Genomic DNA, 18,471 nt, shown 5'->3' with positions numbered 1-18,471 from the left:
CCAACGTTTGTCCCCAGATTCACCATGAAGCTCAACTTGTCGCCGAGAAAGCTGGCTTCTCGTGAAGAGCCGGCTTCTCTGCTTAGGCTGATTTCTCCGGATCAGGCCTCTGGTGCCGATGGCGAAATCTCCCCAGAACTCGTGCCCATAGTCACCTTGTTGTCCGCTCAAGCTCACAGACGCTACCACGAGGGAATCTTCATGTTGTATTCTGATCTCAATAGTGACGGCAAGGCGGGTGACCGTGAGTGGAAGGAGGTGTACGGTATCCTTACAGGCACCCAGTTGGCGTACTGGGACGCAGCCAACTTGGCTCGCTTCAAAGACCTGCCAGAACAGCTTTTCGAAACATCGTCCAAACCCAAGTACTTGAACTTCACTGATGCTATCTTTAACGCCATGCGTGTACTTCCGGCGGCCAAGCAGCAGCTTGAAAACGTGATCATCGTATCCACGACTTTGAAGAACAGATTCATCCTCCAGTTCAGATCCTACGAAACCTTGGCTGAATGGTACATTGGCCTTCGCTTGGCCACCTACGAATACAATTCTTTGCAGGAGGCGTACACGGGTGCTTTGCTCTCGGCTCGTGGTTCTCGTCTTTCCGATATAAGGACCATTTTGGCCGAGAAGCGCTACAACCACTCTGACTGGGTCAAGATCCGTTACGGTTCAGGCATGGCCTGGAAACGCTGTTACGCTGTGATTGAGCCCTCGCAGTCGAAGAAAAACAAGTTCACGCTGGGCCGTGTGTTGCTCTATGATAACGAGAAGATGAAGAAGCAGAGCTTACTAGGAACTATCACTTCGGCCTCCATGGTCACCGCCATCTACCCACAGCTGCCGTTCTTTATTGACAAGAGTACCATCATGAAGCTTGAAGGTGCAATCAACTTCTCGCTGCCGTCGACTAAAAAGTCCAAAAAGTCTGCTGCTCAGTCTGAAGAAACGTCTCTTTTCCTCATGCCAGAACAACACTCCGCTGTTGCGGGTTATGACACTTTGATCAGATTCTTAATACCGTTGCTTGATGCATTCGGCCTCTACGGTCGTCCAAAGCGTCTTAAAGCCGACAGACTCGACCCAGACTCCCTTCTTTTCGGTTTGCCTACCTTGCCTCGCGTGCATTACCTTATGGTAGGCGATCTTCACCCGCTTACCGGTACCGACGCATTTATGGGCTGGGATCACGGTAAGTGGACAGAGAACATCAAGCGTATTTTAAAGTCAAAGCTTGCTCAAGGTTACAACGGTTGCGGAAGCTCCAGAGGCAACATGGGTGCTTTGAACTCGATGAGTCCCAGAAACAGCCCTACAACGTCTCGCATGCCCTCCAACAACCTACACGAGTCGCCTAACCCTCAGAAGGTGGAGAAGACTAGAAATGCTATTCACCCTCTTTCTCAACCAATGGGTCGTCCTGGCGAAGAAGCTCGCAGCGCACCTCAGGCTCAGGCTCAAAGAAGCCAGCATTTGCAGCAACAACAACAGCAGCAGTACCAGCGCCTGCCTCAACGTCTGCCTCAGCGTCACAGACCACCTCCACCTGGTCCAGATCCAGTCATGAAACAAACTGACCAAAGCTTTAACAAGAACGTTCACAACTTGTCGGTCAACACACCTCAGCAACGCAACCAGCAAGGCTTGGCTCCTGGTGCTATTGGTGCTGGATTTGGTGCCGCCGCTGGTGCTGGTCTTGCTGGTATGGCCGACCCACACAAGTCTGTCCAACTCGCAGACATCTATCAAAAGTACTCCACTATAGAGAGCCCCTCCGATAGATTCCACGATAGAAACGAGATCTTGAAGGGTGGTGCCGAGGAGATTGAGGAGGACAAGCTTCCAACTCTCATGAGAAAGAAGTCATTGATGCGTGGTGGTATTTACCCAACCACTGATAAGGGCTTGCTTGGAAGTGAGAGTGAGAGTGAGGACGACATTGAAGAGGAAGACGAGGAGTCTACAGAGAGCTTGAAAGAACCACCATTGCCTTCTGCAAGCTTGCAGGTGCCAGGCTATGACAAGAGGAACAGCAGTATGTCGCTGGTCCAGTCTCCTACAACTCAATATAACGAGTTCAACAAGCAGTTTTCCAAGACTGTTGAAACCGACGGGCCTTTGCGCAACGAAAAGTTTGAAAGCAGCAGTGGCGAAGAAGAATCTTCTGAAGAAGAGGAGAGCGATGACGAAGATCCCCCTCGTCAATATGCCTATGGGCAACAACATCAGGGTTCTATTCCTCGTGCAAACCAGCTTCCCCAGCTTCAGCATCTCAACCTCAATGACAATGCCCCTGTTCAGCGCCAGGCGCCTCAAGGCAATCAGGTTTATGGCCAGAGCCAGGGCTCTTCGCAAAGCCAATATGGGCAGCACATTCAGCAAGCTCTGCAAGGCCAATACAGCCAGCAGCAGGACCCACGTCAAATCTCACTCCAGAAATCGAGGCCTTCGAAGAACTTGACTCTGGAGCTCTCAGCACCACTGGAGCACAACAGACCTCGTTACATCCTGTCGCCCAACAGCTCGCAGAACTCTCTTCCCCAGACCAAGAGTCCAGCGCCTCAAGCGGGCAGCCCAGCACCTCAACAGAGCCAGGCTATCCCATCCACTGTTGTCACTGAACCCAAGAACGATGAATCTTCCCCAACTGTTGCCCCAACAGCTGCTTTCAGAGTTCCTCCCCAGCAACCCGTTCAGCAGCCTGTTCAGCAGATGCCACCGGGTCCAGGCCCTCAGCACATGTACCAGCAGCATCCTCAGTACCAGCAGCGTCCACCTCAGGCCCACGGTTACTCCGGTATTCCCCTAGTGTGTCACAACCCAAGATTATGAGACTGCCTCCTCCAACGCAGCATGGACCACCTCAGCACTACCAACAGCATCCACAACATCCACAGCATCCACATCCCTACCAGCAGCGTGGCGCTCATCCTTACCAGCAGAGAGCTTTTCAGAATTATCAAGCACCTCCACCACAACAAGGATACCAGCAGCCGCTCCAAAGGGCACCCCACCAATACAACAGTGGCATGCAACCCCAGGCACCCATGCATCAAAACTTGAGCCAACAAAGCGTTCGCTCTTATGGTGATGCTCAACAAGTGTATCAATACGAGGCCCAGCCGGGACACCGCGCTGCTCCCCAGGCCCTGATGGACAATACGGCCACTATCAACGATACAAGCCCAATGGCCAACAGAACGCTTACCAGCGTCCCTACTAGACCCATCGAGGCCTATTTGTAACATTACAAGATGTGTATTATAAGTATCCATACGGACAAAAAAAATTCAATATTTGCGAAGACAGTTCATGGGAACAAAACCGTAGCCTTCTCTGTTGAGAAGACTAATATGAGCTTCATTTCCTTTGTGGAAGTTCATCACAGCAAGGTCTCCAACAACGATGGATATTTCTCCAGCCTGGGATTTTGTATAAGCTTTGATAACCACGAGCTTCGAATCTGATGAAACATTTTCCACCGAGCTCACGGAGCCTTTAGACAAATCTAGCGAAGGAGGTCTTTTGGATTTGTACCCTGGCACAGACAGATTTTCTTCCTGCTTCTCTTCTGGTTCTTCTTTCTTCAAGTTAAATGATTTCATGAACACAGGCAGCTTCAAGTCCAAGGACAGGATCCATTCAGGATTGACCATTCTGGAGAGGCGGCTCAAAAAACGTGGTGGGTTCTTCTCAGTTGTTTCAGTCGATGTTGGAAGATTCTTTCTTCTTTCAAAAGTAGGCTTCCCTCCGTATGCTTCTTCAGCATCATAGGTCAAATACTCAGTGGACTTTGACCGGATCTTCTTCCTCAAAAACACCCATCCCAATGCCACAAGCACGAAAAGCGAAATGACCGCAATTGGTATGCCGATTGCCAATCCTAGCTTTGTTCCGCTTGTATTGGAGCCGGGTTCAGTTATCGTTTCTGTCAAAGCCAAGGAAGTTTGAGCCAACTTGAGAGAAGAAGTCAGCGATGCATGAGTAGAAGATGAAGTCGAGGACAGAGTGGATGTTTTGATTGAAGGCTCCATCATTTCTGCCAGCTGTGAAGCAGTAGCAGTGGTCGAGATCGGCTCATAGGTAGTCGTTCTGATAGTAGTGAGCAAGGTGATGGTGGTATCTGAGTCCAGGCCCAGCAGCACAGCCAGAGAAACAGTGTCGTAGACAACTTGGTAGACGGTAGTCATGATATGAAGTTTAAAAAAGGAATTGAGGAGCCTTCGGGTTTATATTGGTGGCTAAGAGTATTGGCTGCAAAATGGTTTCGCCTGCACCGCATCTGAGACACTTGGGTGCATTCTGAAACATGGGGAGCTGGCCACCAAAACATAAAGGACAGAGGAGCTGCAGAATAATAAAAAAGGGGCGAAGCAAAAGAAATTTGGAGTTTGTTTCTGGCAGCCAAGGCTTACGTTTGATGTTGGTGGGGACTAGTCGCTAATGCATATATTGCTGATATAGGCTTTGAAGTTCTCGCTAGAGTGCTAATGCGAGACGTATCCGTGACAACGAAGCTACTTCAGCGATAAGGTGTCTAGAGCCGCAAAAGGTTCGTTATAAAGATGGTCTGGATGTCTCGGGTGGCCAGTAGATCAATTGGAGGCTGTTTGAGCCCCAACAGTGGTACAGCGCCAAACTGGTCTTATAGTGTTGTCGACAATCAAGTGGGCAAGATGCCGGCTTCTTCCTCGCCGTTGATCTCGTGGGAGCTCTCGACAAACAAGGAGTGGAAGTATTTTCTGTAGATGGCTGCAGCCACGGTACAGCCAATGAGCATGCCCAGCACTATGTCCAGAAAGTGATGTCTGTAATCCTGGACTCGAGAGAGTGCCACATAGGCTGCCAAAATGAGCGGCAATAAACTGAGAATATACAAGTAAACAGGCTTTGAGGCCACGTTCACGGAGAGCTGCAATTGGCCGAAAATCCACATTGCCAAAAACAAAAACGCCGAAAATGAAATCAGCGAATGGCCCAGCGGCGTCAGTCTCATACCATCGATCAAACGCAACTCGCCTAGCGGAGCAGTGCAGACCGAAATATCCACAAAAACATCCATAGGAGTCCCCTCAGGGGCACCACACCTCTCTAAGAAATCAGGACGTGGTCTGCCGACCCAGTTCTTCAAAATGTCAGTAATGACACCGGCCACGCTGACAGTTAAAACAGACCCAAGCAAGGAGACTTGCAACAAGTGCAAAGCCTGATCTTTGTTCTTGCGGTGCTTCAAAAAGCTTCCTGTTGTCATCACAATGGTTGGAACAAGAGCAGCTAAAAGAAGACACATTGGTCCAGTCACTCTTTCATGGTGGGTAAAGGGGTGTTGGATCGTGTGATCGTTGAGCTTGAATTGACGATTGAAAGGTTTGGCATGTTCGGCCACCAAGAAGAAGTAAGTCAAAACAACGAGCGTGACGGTCCAATCGACACCATAGTTTCGGAATCTTTTCAGCCTTATATATGTGGTCAAAGTCATGGTGAGGAGAAAAGGAGGTTTCGTTCACGTAACTGGGGCCCGATCTTCTACTATGTAGCACTGGCCGCGACTACATAAAGCCAAGCCTGCTAACTCTATCATAATTTTCTATAAACCCGTCAGATTATACATTTTTGTGTCCACCAAAGGGATCGAAATTCGGGGGATCTGGTAGGAATTCTTGCGGAACAGCTTACTGTTTTTTCCACCAGGGCTGGAGTTGGCGGTATCGTCGGTTCTTGTAGTGCCAGACCGTGTACCCGCACCTGCATTATGCTCTGCAACACCAGCGTCGCTCATCTGGGTGAAACCGTAAAACTTGCCTTTAAGGTCACTCTCAAGGTTGAGCACTAAACTGTACATGTTGCGCAGGTGGAAGTACGTGGGCTTGGGCAATTTGTTGAACTCCTTGACCGAGAAGTTCAAGATTTGCTCGTTGGACAACTCGTATTCTTTTGGAATGCTACCAAGGGTAGACAATTCGCCGCCTGTATTCTCCTTTGCCAAGTTTGTGTAGAGCTCTCTTCTATCGTATGGTAAGACAGCACATAACCAGATCCGTGTCTTGTATATCTTGAACAATTCCTTAATTAAACCCCGGAAATCGATCCGTTTGAAACCAGCATAGTAATAGAAGATCAACTTCTTGAAATCACATTGATACTCGACGTTGATAAGCGTCAAATCATTATTGAGTCCTAACTCCTTAATTTTGTTGAAACAAGTGATGAATGCCTTTTTCTCTTCCAAGAACTTGCCGCTCAATTTTTGTATCTCTTTCGGCGTGGCAAAACGCAACACTTGCTTTGTGGGTAGTGTAATAATAAACTCATTGTCCTCGTTCGAATGTTTGTTAATGATTGTGGATGCGTCCATAGATGTGGAATGTGTACCACCACTGTGATTGCCCTTGACCGATGTACCACCATTGGCGTCATTGATGGTCAAGGACTTCAAATGCTCGATTTTCTTGAGGAAGTTGAAAAGGATTGCAAACTCCAAATTCACCAAAGGCTCTAAAATCATCACCAAGTCTTTGCCTCTGTCACCATCAACAATTACTAGGTTGTCTCTTTCAAGAAAGATGTTTGAGCTGCTAGGGTAAGACAACAAGTCGAGCTTGCCGTTCTTGTTCACCACAAGACACAACATTTTGTGATTGAACGTGAGGTTGTTCAAGTTCTTGACGAAGGTGATCAACTTTCTGATAACCGGGTTGCCTAGAAGCTCTTGCAACTTCTTCAATATCTTGTCGCTCAAATCAACATCTTGGAAGTATTTGATCGCCGAAAGGAACTGCTGCTTGAGCTCGGGGGAGGCCATAATATACTGGTCCTTCAACAAGAGCCCATTGTCTAATTTAACAGTCTGGCCAGGAAGCGCCTGGGCGTAGGCAGCAATGTCGACGTTCGAGCCGCTCACCTGAGAGCTCGAGCTCGTGAACGGCGAGCCCTGGTTCTGTGCTGGAGGAGCACCACCCATGTTCATACCAGCAGAACCAGCCTGCTGATAGGAACCAGAGTGGAATGACGATAATGAGGCCGGTCCGGATGAGAAAAACGGCAGCAGCTGTGGGTGGAAAGAAGGATAGAACTGCTGCTGGGGCACAGCCTGGTAGTCGGCCAATTGTGAGGGCCTTCTCGCTTGAAAGTCAGACAAGTTCGTATTGAGCGAGAAATTCAGAAGCGAATCGGCAAGTGCATCTTGGCCCAAGTTGGACTGGAACAGAGCACCCAGGGTCAAACCACGGTGCTGCAGTTGTTGTTGCAGTTGTTGCTGCTGCTGGGAGGTGTTCATGGAGAAGTTGTTGGCCGCTGCGAAAGACGCCAAAGAGTTCTTGTTGGAAGTCGCCGTGGAAGGGTGGAAGGCGGAGGAGGCGGGGCCGGAGAATTGCTGGGAGGGCAGCGACAGCGACGGCTGCTGGGAGCGGGTGAACAGCTCTGCAGCGTAACTGGGTCTCCTGGAAGAGATGTTGCCGATACCGCCTTGCAACTCCAAGGGCAAGTGGAAAGTGTTTTTCTGGGTGTGGAAAGGCCCAAAGTCGGTTAGGCCAGGGATATTAGGGCTGCCGTCAAGCGCAAAGCCATTGTGGGCGCCGGCCAAGGGAGAAAACGAGTTGGAGTAGGAGGCCAGGTTCAGGTCGTCTAGGTTGTCAGATCTGTTGCCCAACGCGGATAGTTTTGACTTGAGAAGCAGATCAAAGTCAAGATTAGAGTCAAGACCGGGATCCTGGTGAGGCTGCTGCTGGGGAGCCGTGTCGGGAGCAAACTGCTCAGAATCTGAGTCCTTGGGATGATGGTGGTGGATTTGCTGTTTCGAAGGCTGGGCTGTGTCGCCAGAGCCGTTGGGCGGCTGGATGCCCAGCGAGCCGAGAAAGTCCGGGAACCTAAGACTCATGACTCGGAGGATTTGAGGCAGGGCTCGTGGTGGGGTGGAGTAATTGAAGCGGTGATGCTAGGAAAGATGAAGGATGTGGCGAGGGCTAAAAACAAGCACGAGTGAGGGACACAGGACAGGGCACGAACAATGCTCGAAAGCTGGCAGGACTGTGATGTCTCAGGGGAGGGTGTACGGGTCTACGGCGGGCGCCAGGGCTTTAATTTTAATAAAAATAGAACGGTGGGGGTGTAGGGGTGCGGCGGGGTTTTTAAATTTCTTTTTCCTGCTAAAGGTACGTGTGGTTTTATGTGAACGGCGTTAATGTGGCGAGTATCTGGCGCCTGGCGGATGCAGATTGCCAGGCCTCGTTAAGTGAGCACGAGTGAACGTGAGAAACAGACGAGCAATGCGAGTGACGTCGGCTTGTCTGCAGGACAGAAATTTTGGGACGGTCGCGCAAAAGCTGGGGAAGAATTCTTCATATGAAGCCGCGGCATGGAAGGCTTCCTGAAGCGGTAAAGCTGGGAAGCACGGGGTGGCAGAGGGTAGGAGGAAACCCGTACACCAGACCTATAGTAGCTGGAGACGGTCGTACTATTAAGTTTGTGCTGGCGGGTCAAAAGTGAAGTTCAAAAAACGTTGGTTAGTTCGAGAGGCTTTGAGAGTTTGCAGAGGCGGGGAGTGGTGGGTCGGCGGGAGGAAATGAAGCTGTTTCGCAGCCAATCTGACCTATTTGATATCACAGTGGCTTGAGAGATAAGAGTGGGGCAGCGTCGGTACTTTGAGTTCTGCTTTTTTCGTTGTTATTTGTGAATTGGGCCACTATCAGCCAAAATGCTATAATGTAAATATCTTTTCCACTGTAGCACCCTCTGACTTCACCCTACCCTGCCTATGTTCAGGCCGGCCTCACATGCACTGACTCTACGCTTATCAGCTCTTCCACATGGCGGACTCTGACGGGCCCGGATCTCTCCGACACGCAAATGGTCCGAACTCCGTGTTTTGTGAAACTCTAGCACGTTCTGGAAAAGCAACACAGCTAGCTTTCGCATTTGATCTGACAAGGTTAGGTGCTGCAAAGCATGCTAAGTTCCCGAGGTGGCCCGGAACCGAGGCATCCTGTGGAGCAGACTGAGCAGCCTGTGGAGCACAAAATACAGATGTAGTATCATGATACAGCGGTAGGTGCTATGGTCTTGTTGAGATATGGAGCTTCAAAGGTCGTTTCGCAGCCATTGTTGAAGAAACATGAGGCAACAGCCTTTTACAACCAGAAAAAAAGAAAAAAAAAAAAAAAACTGCCGATCAAAATCCAAAATTTTAAACATCAGCTGATACGGTAAGCCCGGACAGGTCGCACAGCTGGCTCCTCGGTATACTGTCACAAGCCTGCCAGAAGCCCTGGAAACCGTTGAGCAAATGTCCGGCAGCACCTAGATGATCCGGTTACAGCCGGTGATAGCAAACCGACACTTCCAGCACAAATGCCATGGATCACGTAAAATCCACCAATCTGAGTCACTGAACAATGCCAACTCACTAAATCTCTATGTATTGTAGAATCACCTACACTGCGTTATCAAAGTCCTGAATTACCTATGTACCGCGGCCCCTCGCCGCCCCAAACACCCCAAAACTCTCCTGTTCTTCTTCTGGATTCGCCTATTTTGGTGGCGAGGCCTTGGCGAAACCAGTGCCTGCTCTGGGTGGGTACAGCAGGTCAGAGGAGTCGTCGATAGGCTCACAGGTGCACCAGTCCTCTCTGGAAGAGGTGTCCATGACGTTGGAAACGTGGGAACCGCAGCCGGTCCAAGACTTGTGGTGGCAGATGCCGCAAATAGCTGGAGAACACATTGTTAGCTTTTTTGAAAACAAATCAGAAAATCAGTGGCAGCAGCGCCTTTTATACTTTGACCGGGAAGTGACGGAGCGTTTTGGTGCAAGAGCTCGTCTGACGTAAGTTGAGCCGAGGCACATCCGTTCTTCCGAGCGTGAAAGCTGGGGAAGGCGCCCCAGGAAAAACAGAAAATCCGAACTCCGTAACCCTGGCGCCGTTGGCAACCGTTGAGGCAGGCACCCTTTCTTCTTTTATTCGAATTAAAAGATCAAAAATTGAAGGGATGTCCTGTTTTGAAAAATTTCCCCGGATTACAGTTCGACTTCTACCGCACTGGAAAATGGCACCACGGTTGCGAAGGGGCAGCGTCACGGGCGGACATTAAGGTCCGGGCGGGGCCTCAGGGTCTAGGTGCCAGGTCAGGGAGAGTCGTTTTTTCCTTTGTTTTCCAAGGGGTCCCCTCCTTGCCTCCGTAGCCGCCTCCAATGTCTCAGAATATCTGCATCTTGCAGTTTGGCAGTCTGGGGCAGTCTGGGGAAGAGGCATCGATTCGTCATTTGGCTCTTTTCAAGCTTTCTCAAAACAAGTCATTTTAAGGCACTTTTCAAGCTAAAGAATAGTTGTAGTGTCAGTTAAAAAGCTGTAGAGGCGGTCCAAGCCACATGGTCCAGGGAGGCCCCGCTTGGTGGTTTTCATGGTCATTGGACGTGAAATGTGGAGGCCGACTGTGGAGGCCAAATTGAGGAGCCCAAGTTTGTGAATGCGAGGCCCCACAGACAGTTTCTGGTTTTTGCTTCTTTCATGAGGGGCCTTCCAACCAGGGAGGGTCTGCTCTTCTGAAGACCCGTATTGGCCCCACAGAACCCCAGATTGGGCCAGCATGACCGCCTCCACCCAAGGAACTCGTTGACGTTATCACATGAATTCGTTAGTTGTTTTTGAACGGCTAAACTAAATCTCTCTCCTGCAACGTCATGTTCCCTTAGGTATGTCAGGGCCACCTAATGGTTGCAAATGTGTGCGGCTGCGATACCAACTACCAAACAGCATTTCAATCACCGCCTGGAGAAAGAACTATACTCAAAATACCGTTTTAAACTCTTCGCTTCTGAAACCCACCTACATTGTTGCGTCACGCCAACCTTCTCTCGCCTCGCCAAACACTCCCCTCCTATCGGCACTACTACGCCATTCTACAAGGCAGTCCTTGTCTACCTACGGCTGTCAACTTTTGCTGGAGTGGGCCACCGTTTCTTCTCCTCTCCTCTTTGCCACCCGTTGTTTACAAAACACTTCCAAAATCTTTGTACATTTACACAGTGTATTTACCTTACCTTGAACCACCAACCTGTTCACGATGAGCCTCGATGACATCGCCATCCTCCAAGTCAAGATCCTCGGGGTGTTGTCAGGAGAAACACGGGTTCCGTCAATCAAGAATCTCAAAGATTCTATCGACTTACCTTGTCTCTTGCAGAAGGCCTCCATCAATCTCTTCATGGGGGTGGTCTTCTTGATCTTGAAGAAGATCTCGGCAGTGCCGTCACTGACCTTCAAGTTGATGTGAGTGCTGTCCGTCTTCTCTTCCTTGGGCTGCTCAGACATGGTTCTTGTTGTACTGGTTGATATCAAGAGATGGTTCTCTGAGCGTTTTTGTTTATCGCCTGGCAATCCCACACCGGGATTATATGCAGGATTTTCTTCCCTCTATTGTTGAATTTGCTTCCCTTTTCTTTTCTTTAGGTCGCTTTGCTGCTAACCAACGTGGCAAGCCACATGAATACTGCATAGTATGTCACTACGTCACTTTGATTGGTTCCATGGGTCGTGTGAGTGCTACGTACGTCACATGCTGTGTGTCATGTGATGCAAGTCACGTGATAGTACTATAAATTTCAATTCCAACCTTTCTGGCGAATTTTACGGATTTGTTTAGTCAAAACGTTATATTCGGGGGCTATAGATGATAGAGCAGGCTCCTGTGTTGTGGTACATGTTTGTTTGTCTGTACTTGGCTTACATATCTTGGAACTTGCATGAGACGCACCATCTAGAAACGTCTTTACAACACTACAGAGACAAGACTGCTGGAACATCCAAGAACAATAACGAGTTCCCTGTAATTTCACTCAATTTAAAAGTTTAACTTTCTTGAGGCTGGCGCAAAAAAGTACTGCTGATGTGACAGCGAAACACCTACAGTCATGCAGCACATAAAAGTTGCAAAATGCCATTGTGTTGAACTGCTACTACTTACCTTTAATTCTCTACTGTGGGCCTAAGATTTTGAGTTTACGAGATTTTTCTCTTTATTTTGAAAACGGACGTCAGTTTGTGGGGCATATTATAGCCGTGCATACCATATGTTTCAGCCGTGTTTGAAGATTCATCAGATGGTCTGGACTATAAGTGTGGCAGGGTTGCACCCCAATCAGCACATATGCGCTTTTACCTTAATTTTGCAGAACAAGTCAGTCAGATTTGGCTTGACAAATACGTGATAGTCCTCGTATTACTCATAGTCAAGGTGATATTGTTCAAGAATGCCTTGCTCACAGGATTATCAGCCTGCCAGGCTCAAGCGGAACAAATGTGCCAATCGATGGATCGCCTACTGAAGCAAGCAGATCAAGTTCCCGAAGCTATTTCTCAATTGACTAACTACATAATTGAGCAGTTCATCAACAACCTTTTAGGACAGCTACGCATGCTCATTCACCTAGCATTGGCAATTTTGAAAGGCCTTATTGGTTTCATGATTGAGGTTTACTTGGGCACATTCACTTGCCTCTGTACAGCTTTTGTGAAAGGTGCTCTTGATATAGTGACAGATGCCACGAGAACCATAACGGAGGCGGTCGAGCTGGTTGTCAACGAGTTCTTGAAAGGTTTCAATTCGGCTCTTGACGGTCTTTCGACAGTTGTGAACGGGTTTGTTACCACAATGAAAAGCATCAAGTCTTTTTTCACAGATAGCGATACTAGTGATATATCTTCGGCAGTTGATACGGTGAACTTGACTGCTTCAACCATCAAGAACATTTCTATTCCAACGACATTTATTGACGACCTATCCGATTTATCAAACAAAATTCCTGACTATGAGGACGTCCTCTCCAATTTGACGTCAGTTGTCACCAAGCCAATTGATGTTCTCAGGAAGGAGGTAGACTCAATGACTTCCTCCAATGCCACTTTGAATCTTAATGAGATTAAGAGCTATCAGAATCGTGTATCAGGAAACACTTGCGACTCACTTGATGCTGATTTTCAAAAACTCGAGAAGTCCATCAACTCTACATGCTCATGGATACTCTTGGCACTTGGCTTGTCAATTCTTCTTCTCGTCATGATATTGACATTTTTCATGTATCGCTCATACCGAAGAAGAAGGAGCCACATTGAAGAACTCACCTTGGAAAATAGCCCAGAGAGAATTGGTAATGTTTTGGAAGTGCAGCGCAATAGACTCGGGTTATTTATCATGAATCTCAATATCAACTATCGTGTCAAGTGGCTCCTCAATTACATCTCCTCCTCGACTGCGACAAATTGTCTCCTCATAGGGTTAGCAGGATTGTTGGTAGTTGGGCTCCAATACTGGCCTTTGTCTATTACGTCTAACAAGCTTGAGAACTTCTTCACGCAAGACAATGCAGCTCTTCAGAACTCAACCGCCCAAAGAAGTTTCGAAGGGTACATTTCGGATACACAATTTGCACTTGATAATCTGCTGGAAAGTCTAAATGAAGCATTGTTTGGCTCTATTGATACCACTTCCGAGGGTCTATACGAGACCTTGCTTGAAGCTGAAAATTCCATCAACGAAACCATTAATTCAGTATTCGGTGGAACCCCCTTTGCCTCACCTTTACAGACCATTGTCTACTGCACTATCGGCCGCAAACTCGAGCAAATAGAGGATGGTCTTCAATGGATCAACGAAAACTTGAAGATTGAGTTTCCTTCAATACCTGAAGAGGATATGCTGCGTTTAATGACTAATACCTTACAAGATACGACTGACGCTGACGGTGGAATTGGGTCCGTTATCAAGAGTTCAAGCGACAAGCTCATCAAATCTTACAAAAGGTCGCTATTTATCGAGCTCATTGTCTCATGTGTATTTCTAGGAGTTTGGCTTTTGCTTTTCGTTGTGGGCCTCTCGATTCTAGCCATCCGCGAGCTCATGGACAAGCTGGTTCTACCGAAGGTCATCAGCATGCCACAGCCACTCAGCTCAAAATCAAAGTCGGAATACGGATATCCAGTGAGTGATCCGTTTGTTCGAGCAACCTCCAGCGTATATACAGAGACCCATATTAAGTAGTCATCTCATCGTAATAAATAGGGCTATCAGGGTAGTGAGACGGGGATTCTTGGTAATCGAGAGGGCTGCTCACGTTCAGCGCGTGTTTCCTCTCGCCACCATTATCAACGAACTCGTCATAAGAGCATTCGAAATTATGCGAAGCTTCAGGGTCATCAGAGTAATTATCTCGCTCGGTTCCATCAAAATACTCCGGTTGATCGCTTCTGTCCAAAAACTCGTCATAACTGCTTAATCTCTCTGGCCTGTCATCCGCAATTAGCTTACTTGTGGCCTTGCGTGTAAGGCTGCGTTGCTTGTTTCTATCATCGACAGTCTTTTGTCTCTTGGCCTTCTTATAATCCTCATAAGTTTGGCGCTCCTTGTCAAGCTCTTGGTATTGCTCGGCAGAGATATCGTCCTCATCTGCGTCTCTAAAGTGCCCGGCATCAACAAATTTAGTATCCTTGAGTTCAGGAGGAAGGTACACCTGAGCCGCCTTGCCATGCTTGTAATTCGGGTTGTACTTGTAGGTGTCGCCATAACCTAGCTCCTTCATAAGCTTCGTTGGAGCATTTCTCAAATGCATTGGGATCGGGAGTTTCATGACATCCGGGTTTTCTTTAAGCAAGCTTTGGGCGCCTCTTAAAGCACGATATGACTTAGTTGACTTTGGAGCGTTGGCAAGTTTCACAGCACAGTGAGCCAAAATGATCTCGCCCTCGGGCATGCCAACAAATTGAATGGCTTCCATAGCTGCAATAGCAAATGGCAAGCACGACGAATCCCGAAGTCCTACATCTTCACTGGCTATCACAATCATCCGTCTTGCGATGAAAAGTGGGTCCTCACCACCATGAATCATACGAACCAAATAGAATACGGCTGCATCTGCATCAGATCCACGGACAGATTTGTGGAATGCGCTGATGGTGTCGTAATGATTTTCCCCAACTCTATCGTACATTTGGTGGAAGTTATGTGTTTCCAATAATGGTTTGAGCTCCTTCATACCAATTTTGATGACTCCCACTTTAGCATTAACGTCCACCGATTCCTTCTCCGGATCCTTCTTCGAGATGACCTTGTAGGATAAGCCTGAAAGATACGCATTAATTGATTCAAGGATATTGAGTGCAACACGAGAGTCCCCTGTACTAGTCCGGGCAATATAATCAATCGCATCTCTGCTTATTGCGATCAAATGGAGTTTGTGGACCAACTTTCTGGTCTTGTTGATGAGATAAAGACCTCGATTCAAGATTCTGACGAGAGCTTCCAGCGAGAGAGGCTCCATAACAAATGTGTGCATCCGTGATAGTAATGCATTATTCAAAGTAAAAGAAGGGTTTTCCGTTGTGGCCCCGATGGCAGTGATTGTGCCTTTCTCGAGAACTGGAAGAAGTATATCCTGGACTGCCTTGTTGAATCGATGAATTTCATCGAGAAACAAAATGGTCTTCTGCCCGGTGAGCTGTCTTTCTGACTGTGCGTTTGCAAATGCTTCTTTTAGCTTTTTGGCGTTGCTATCGGCACCAGATATTTCGACAAACTTATAGTCTGACAGAGATGCAATTATACGAGCCAAAGATGTTTTACCCACTCCTGGAACTCCCCAGAGTATAAACGACGGAATGTTCTCGGCACTCATGATGTTTCTCAAGATCCCGTGTGGGCCGACCAACTTTTCCTGACCAAAGAAATCATCGAGAGTTTTTGGTCGTAGTCTTTGTGCGAGTGGTAGTTCGGCTTCCCTTCGTAGCTTGAGAAATTCCTGATTCTTGAGCTTCTGTCTGGTTTCCTCTTCAAGCTCCGGGGTGCTGGGTATATGCTGCGTATTCGTAGGCTGTGAGTTTTCGAGGGCTCCGTTCTTCGAAAATGACGATTCAACATCGATCTCAGGCAGACCTGTAACTTGTGTTGGCCCACTATCGACTTGTGTCTGAGTCTGTGGGGTACATCTTTCTCTAAGACCAATGTCTGTCGTTTGATCTCTCGCTCAAGATCCTCCTGCTTCCGTTTGAGTCTTCTCTCGGCGATCAAGATGCTTGTGAGGGAGGCTTTTCCTTTTTTACCGGCTTTATCATTTGCTTTTCTTGAGTCTGCTTTCAAACCCAACGCAGCAAAGGCGTCCTGGTGCTTCGCGTCTTCTTGATTCAGTTTGTCAGCCCCGTTATCGCCTGAATCTCCAGTTTCCTGTGCTGGGGCAGGCAGCAGCAGCAGCTCAAGTGTGTCCAAGCATGTATTAACATGACGCTCTAAAAAAGCTATCGGGAACGATTTGAAGCATATGGGGCATTTCTCATCCATGAACTTGATATACCTGGTTGGTGGTCCCTGATAGATGTACGCGACTCGTGCAGTCTAGAAGTAGGCTCCACTCATCAAGCTCCATACTAGATAAAGATGGCCAAATCAAAAATAAATTAGAAGAGTGATTACTTTTGTGTACTATTGAAACTCCAACAGATGCTATAAAATTTATAATTTGTCCAATGCCCCGGGTTAATTGCGCCTCTTGGATTGGCTGCAAAATCGAAGCCAGATGCTGAACCAAGAATAATACCCACTCGAGGCAAAATAAAGCTTCGAGAAAAATAAGTGATTTGATTAAGCTCTCATATAAAGGCGTTGTAAGACAGCTTCTCTCAAAAAATGAGCCCCCATCTGCCGGTCTTCCAGTTACAAAGCACGGCGATTGATGTCTTCTACGTTGGGAATAAAGCCCTAGTCCGTTAAACTGTGTACATTTTTGATCCTCGATTTTTTTCAATCACACTCTACTCCGGGTTGACTGGCCGAGATGCTTTGGATGAGCTCTTTCCCACAAGCTCCCACATCCACCTGTTTCGGAAACTCCAAGAGAGCATTATTTCAAAAGGAATGACGCAACCTAACTTTTCTGGAAGGTTTAGTACCAAGAGCATCTGTTACTTTACTTGAATATAAATTACAAAGTTCCCAATGACGTGGCTCATTTAGCTACACTAAACTAATCATGCCAGAAAACACTGCCAGCACCACTGCTTCTACGACGATGACTTCCGCAAACGGGAACAAAATCCTGAGAAATCCACTAGGCAAGTCAATAAAGTATCTTATCAGAAGAAAGACTACCAAAAAGAAGGCAGAGCAAAATGATAACAAGACCATACTACCGGATAAAACCAAAGAGAGTAAACCCATATCAATTGAGGAGGTTTTTGACTCACCAGAAGAAAAAAAGAAAGCTTTGAGAAAGGAAGAGTTGAAGAGATGTTCCACGCTTCGCCGATCATTTGAAATTTGTAAAGACTCATTGAAAAGCAACTCCATTTTCTCAATCAACCATGGCGATACCAATAGCCAAAGTACTAAACCCGAAGAGCATGGTTCTGGAAGTGAAGAGACCAAGAATGTTGAAGTAAAGCTGGAAGACTTCTTGTCTGCACCAAAAAGAGCAAAGGACACAACGAAGGATTCACTTCAAATGAAGAGGAAGCCAACAAAGCGAGCAAGATTCCTCTCAACTTTCCATCTTAGGCCAAAGCTTTCAGAGGAAGATGATGATACAAAAAGAACCCTATCAGCTCCAGAAAATTGTGAAAAGAATGCAGCAAAGCAAGGAACCTCTAAGCTATGCAAGACCAGTACCACTAGGACTGCAAAGCCCCCGTCATTTGATAATTTGAAAGAGCTCTCTCGTGCTCTCAAGAAGATAGGAGCTCAAACGGACAACGATATCCTTTACGAAAATGGAGAAGCTGTTCTCTACCATTTGGACAATCTGCTTGAGGAGGAGGTCGTACATCTAATTGACTCATCCAAGACTTGCCCCGATCTGAATGCAAAGGTCGAAGAGATCCTCGATCAATTCAGTATCTTGTTTGGATACCTATCCACTGAGGTGAACGCACCCTTAAGACGGAGAATTGCTGAGATAGGAAATGAGATGCGTCGGTTTGCGGACCTCTTGGAGAAGACCTCCGCAAAAGTGAATAAGAGTCATCTGCGAGAATCCAAAAAAGAAGCATGCGATAAGGCATTATCTGCTTTTAAGAAAATCTCCATTATGTGGGCTGATGAAGGCACAGATATCACAGAAGCCCTCGCTAAATGTCAGATTTTGTATCAGCAGACGACAAGAGCTTACACTGCCTTCTACAACTGGCACTGCTCCTTGTACATAAAACCTCATGAAGCGGAGTTGTTCCACACTTATTATGGAATTACACATTACCGCAAGTCATGCCATCTTTTGTTAAAGAGGGACTTCTACACCTTGATTCAAAACAGTCTTGAAGACCTTCGCAAAGGTCTCGACTATTTGTTTAATCAGGAGGGGTGAAAACAAGTAAGCTGCCGGGGTACAAATACTTTTTGAACAATAACAGCTTTTAATGATGAAGAACTAATTAAAAATATTGGGATACATTGATGCGATCTACCCCAAGTTCTCAGTGCGCATACGACTTTTAACAAAAA

General features: G+C 47.3%; 8 protein-coding genes across 8 annotated transcripts; 3 read left to right on the top strand and 5 right to left on the bottom strand. All coding sequences in view use genetic code 12, as the record gives it.

The window, feature by feature from the left end:
- Positions 1-24: 24 nt before the first annotated feature.
- Positions 25-3,245, top strand: CXQ87_004018 (uncharacterized protein; the record flags this gene model as incomplete). The annotated part of the gene is made up of 2 exons (XM_025482475.1): positions 25-2,808; positions 2,868-3,245. 2 exons carry the CDS (start codon positions 25-27, stop codon positions 3,243-3,245), a joined length of 3,162 nt encoding a protein of 1,053 aa, XP_025337093.1.
- Positions 3,246-3,290: 45 nt separating this feature from the next.
- On the bottom strand, positions 3,291-4,190 carry FUS1 (Fus1p; the record flags this gene model as incomplete). Its single annotated transcript, XM_025482474.1, has 1 exon — positions 3,291-4,190. One exon carries the CDS (start codon positions 4,188-4,190, stop codon positions 3,291-3,293), a length of 900 nt encoding a protein of 299 aa, XP_025337092.1.
- A 473-nt stretch (positions 4,191-4,663) lies between these two features.
- CXQ87_004016 (phosphatase PAP2 family protein) lies at positions 4,664-5,479 on the bottom strand (the record flags this gene model as incomplete). Its single annotated transcript, XM_025482473.1, has 1 exon — positions 4,664-5,479. One exon carries the CDS (start codon positions 5,477-5,479, stop codon positions 4,664-4,666), a length of 816 nt encoding a protein of 271 aa, XP_025337091.1.
- Positions 5,480-5,587: 108 nt separating this feature from the next.
- Positions 5,588-7,876, bottom strand: PSP1 (Psp1p; the record flags this gene model as incomplete). Its single annotated transcript, XM_025482472.1, has 1 exon — positions 5,588-7,876. The coding sequence occupies one exon, from the start codon at positions 7,874-7,876 to the stop codon at positions 5,588-5,590; it is 2,289 nt and encodes a 762-aa protein (XP_025337090.1).
- Positions 7,877-9,523: 1,647 nt separating this feature from the next.
- On the bottom strand, positions 9,524-11,303 carry CXQ87_004014 (uncharacterized protein; the record flags this gene model as incomplete). Its single annotated transcript, XM_025482471.1, has 3 exons — positions 9,524-9,676; positions 11,047-11,094; positions 11,118-11,303. The coding sequence occupies 3 exons, from the start codon at positions 11,301-11,303 to the stop codon at positions 9,524-9,526; spliced, it is 387 nt and encodes a 128-aa protein (XP_025337089.1).
- Positions 11,304-11,661: 358 nt separating this feature from the next.
- Positions 11,662-13,976, top strand: PRM1 (pheromone-regulated protein; the record flags this gene model as incomplete). Its single annotated transcript, XM_025482470.1, has 3 exons — positions 11,662-11,817; positions 12,178-13,911; positions 13,938-13,976. The coding sequence occupies 3 exons, from the start codon at positions 11,662-11,664 to the stop codon at positions 13,974-13,976; spliced, it is 1,929 nt and encodes a 642-aa protein (XP_025337088.1).
- A 44-nt stretch (positions 13,977-14,020) lies between these two features.
- CXQ87_004012 (ssDNA-dependent ATPase) lies at positions 14,021-16,317 on the bottom strand (the record flags this gene model as incomplete). Its single annotated transcript, XM_025482469.1, has 2 exons — positions 14,021-15,904; positions 15,937-16,317. The coding sequence occupies 2 exons, from the start codon at positions 16,315-16,317 to the stop codon at positions 14,021-14,023; spliced, it is 2,265 nt and encodes a 754-aa protein (XP_025337087.1).
- A 688-nt stretch (positions 16,318-17,005) lies between these two features.
- On the top strand, positions 17,006-18,334 carry CXQ87_004011 (uncharacterized protein; the record flags this gene model as incomplete). Its single annotated transcript, XM_025482468.1, has 1 exon — positions 17,006-18,334. The coding sequence occupies one exon, from the start codon at positions 17,006-17,008 to the stop codon at positions 18,332-18,334; it is 1,329 nt and encodes a 442-aa protein (XP_025337086.1).
- Between the last annotated feature and the right edge of the window lie 137 nt (positions 18,335-18,471).

The sequence above is a fragment of the Candidozyma duobushaemuli genome, assembly GCF_002926085.2.
Source record: "Candidozyma duobushaemuli strain B09383 chromosome Unknown D_B09383, whole genome shotgun sequence".
NCBI lineage: Eukaryota > Fungi > Ascomycota > Pichiomycetes > Serinales > Metschnikowiaceae > Candidozyma > Candidozyma duobushaemuli.
Note: the sequence above shows the minus strand (reverse complement) of the source record. Positions and strands in the feature narration are given on the sequence as shown.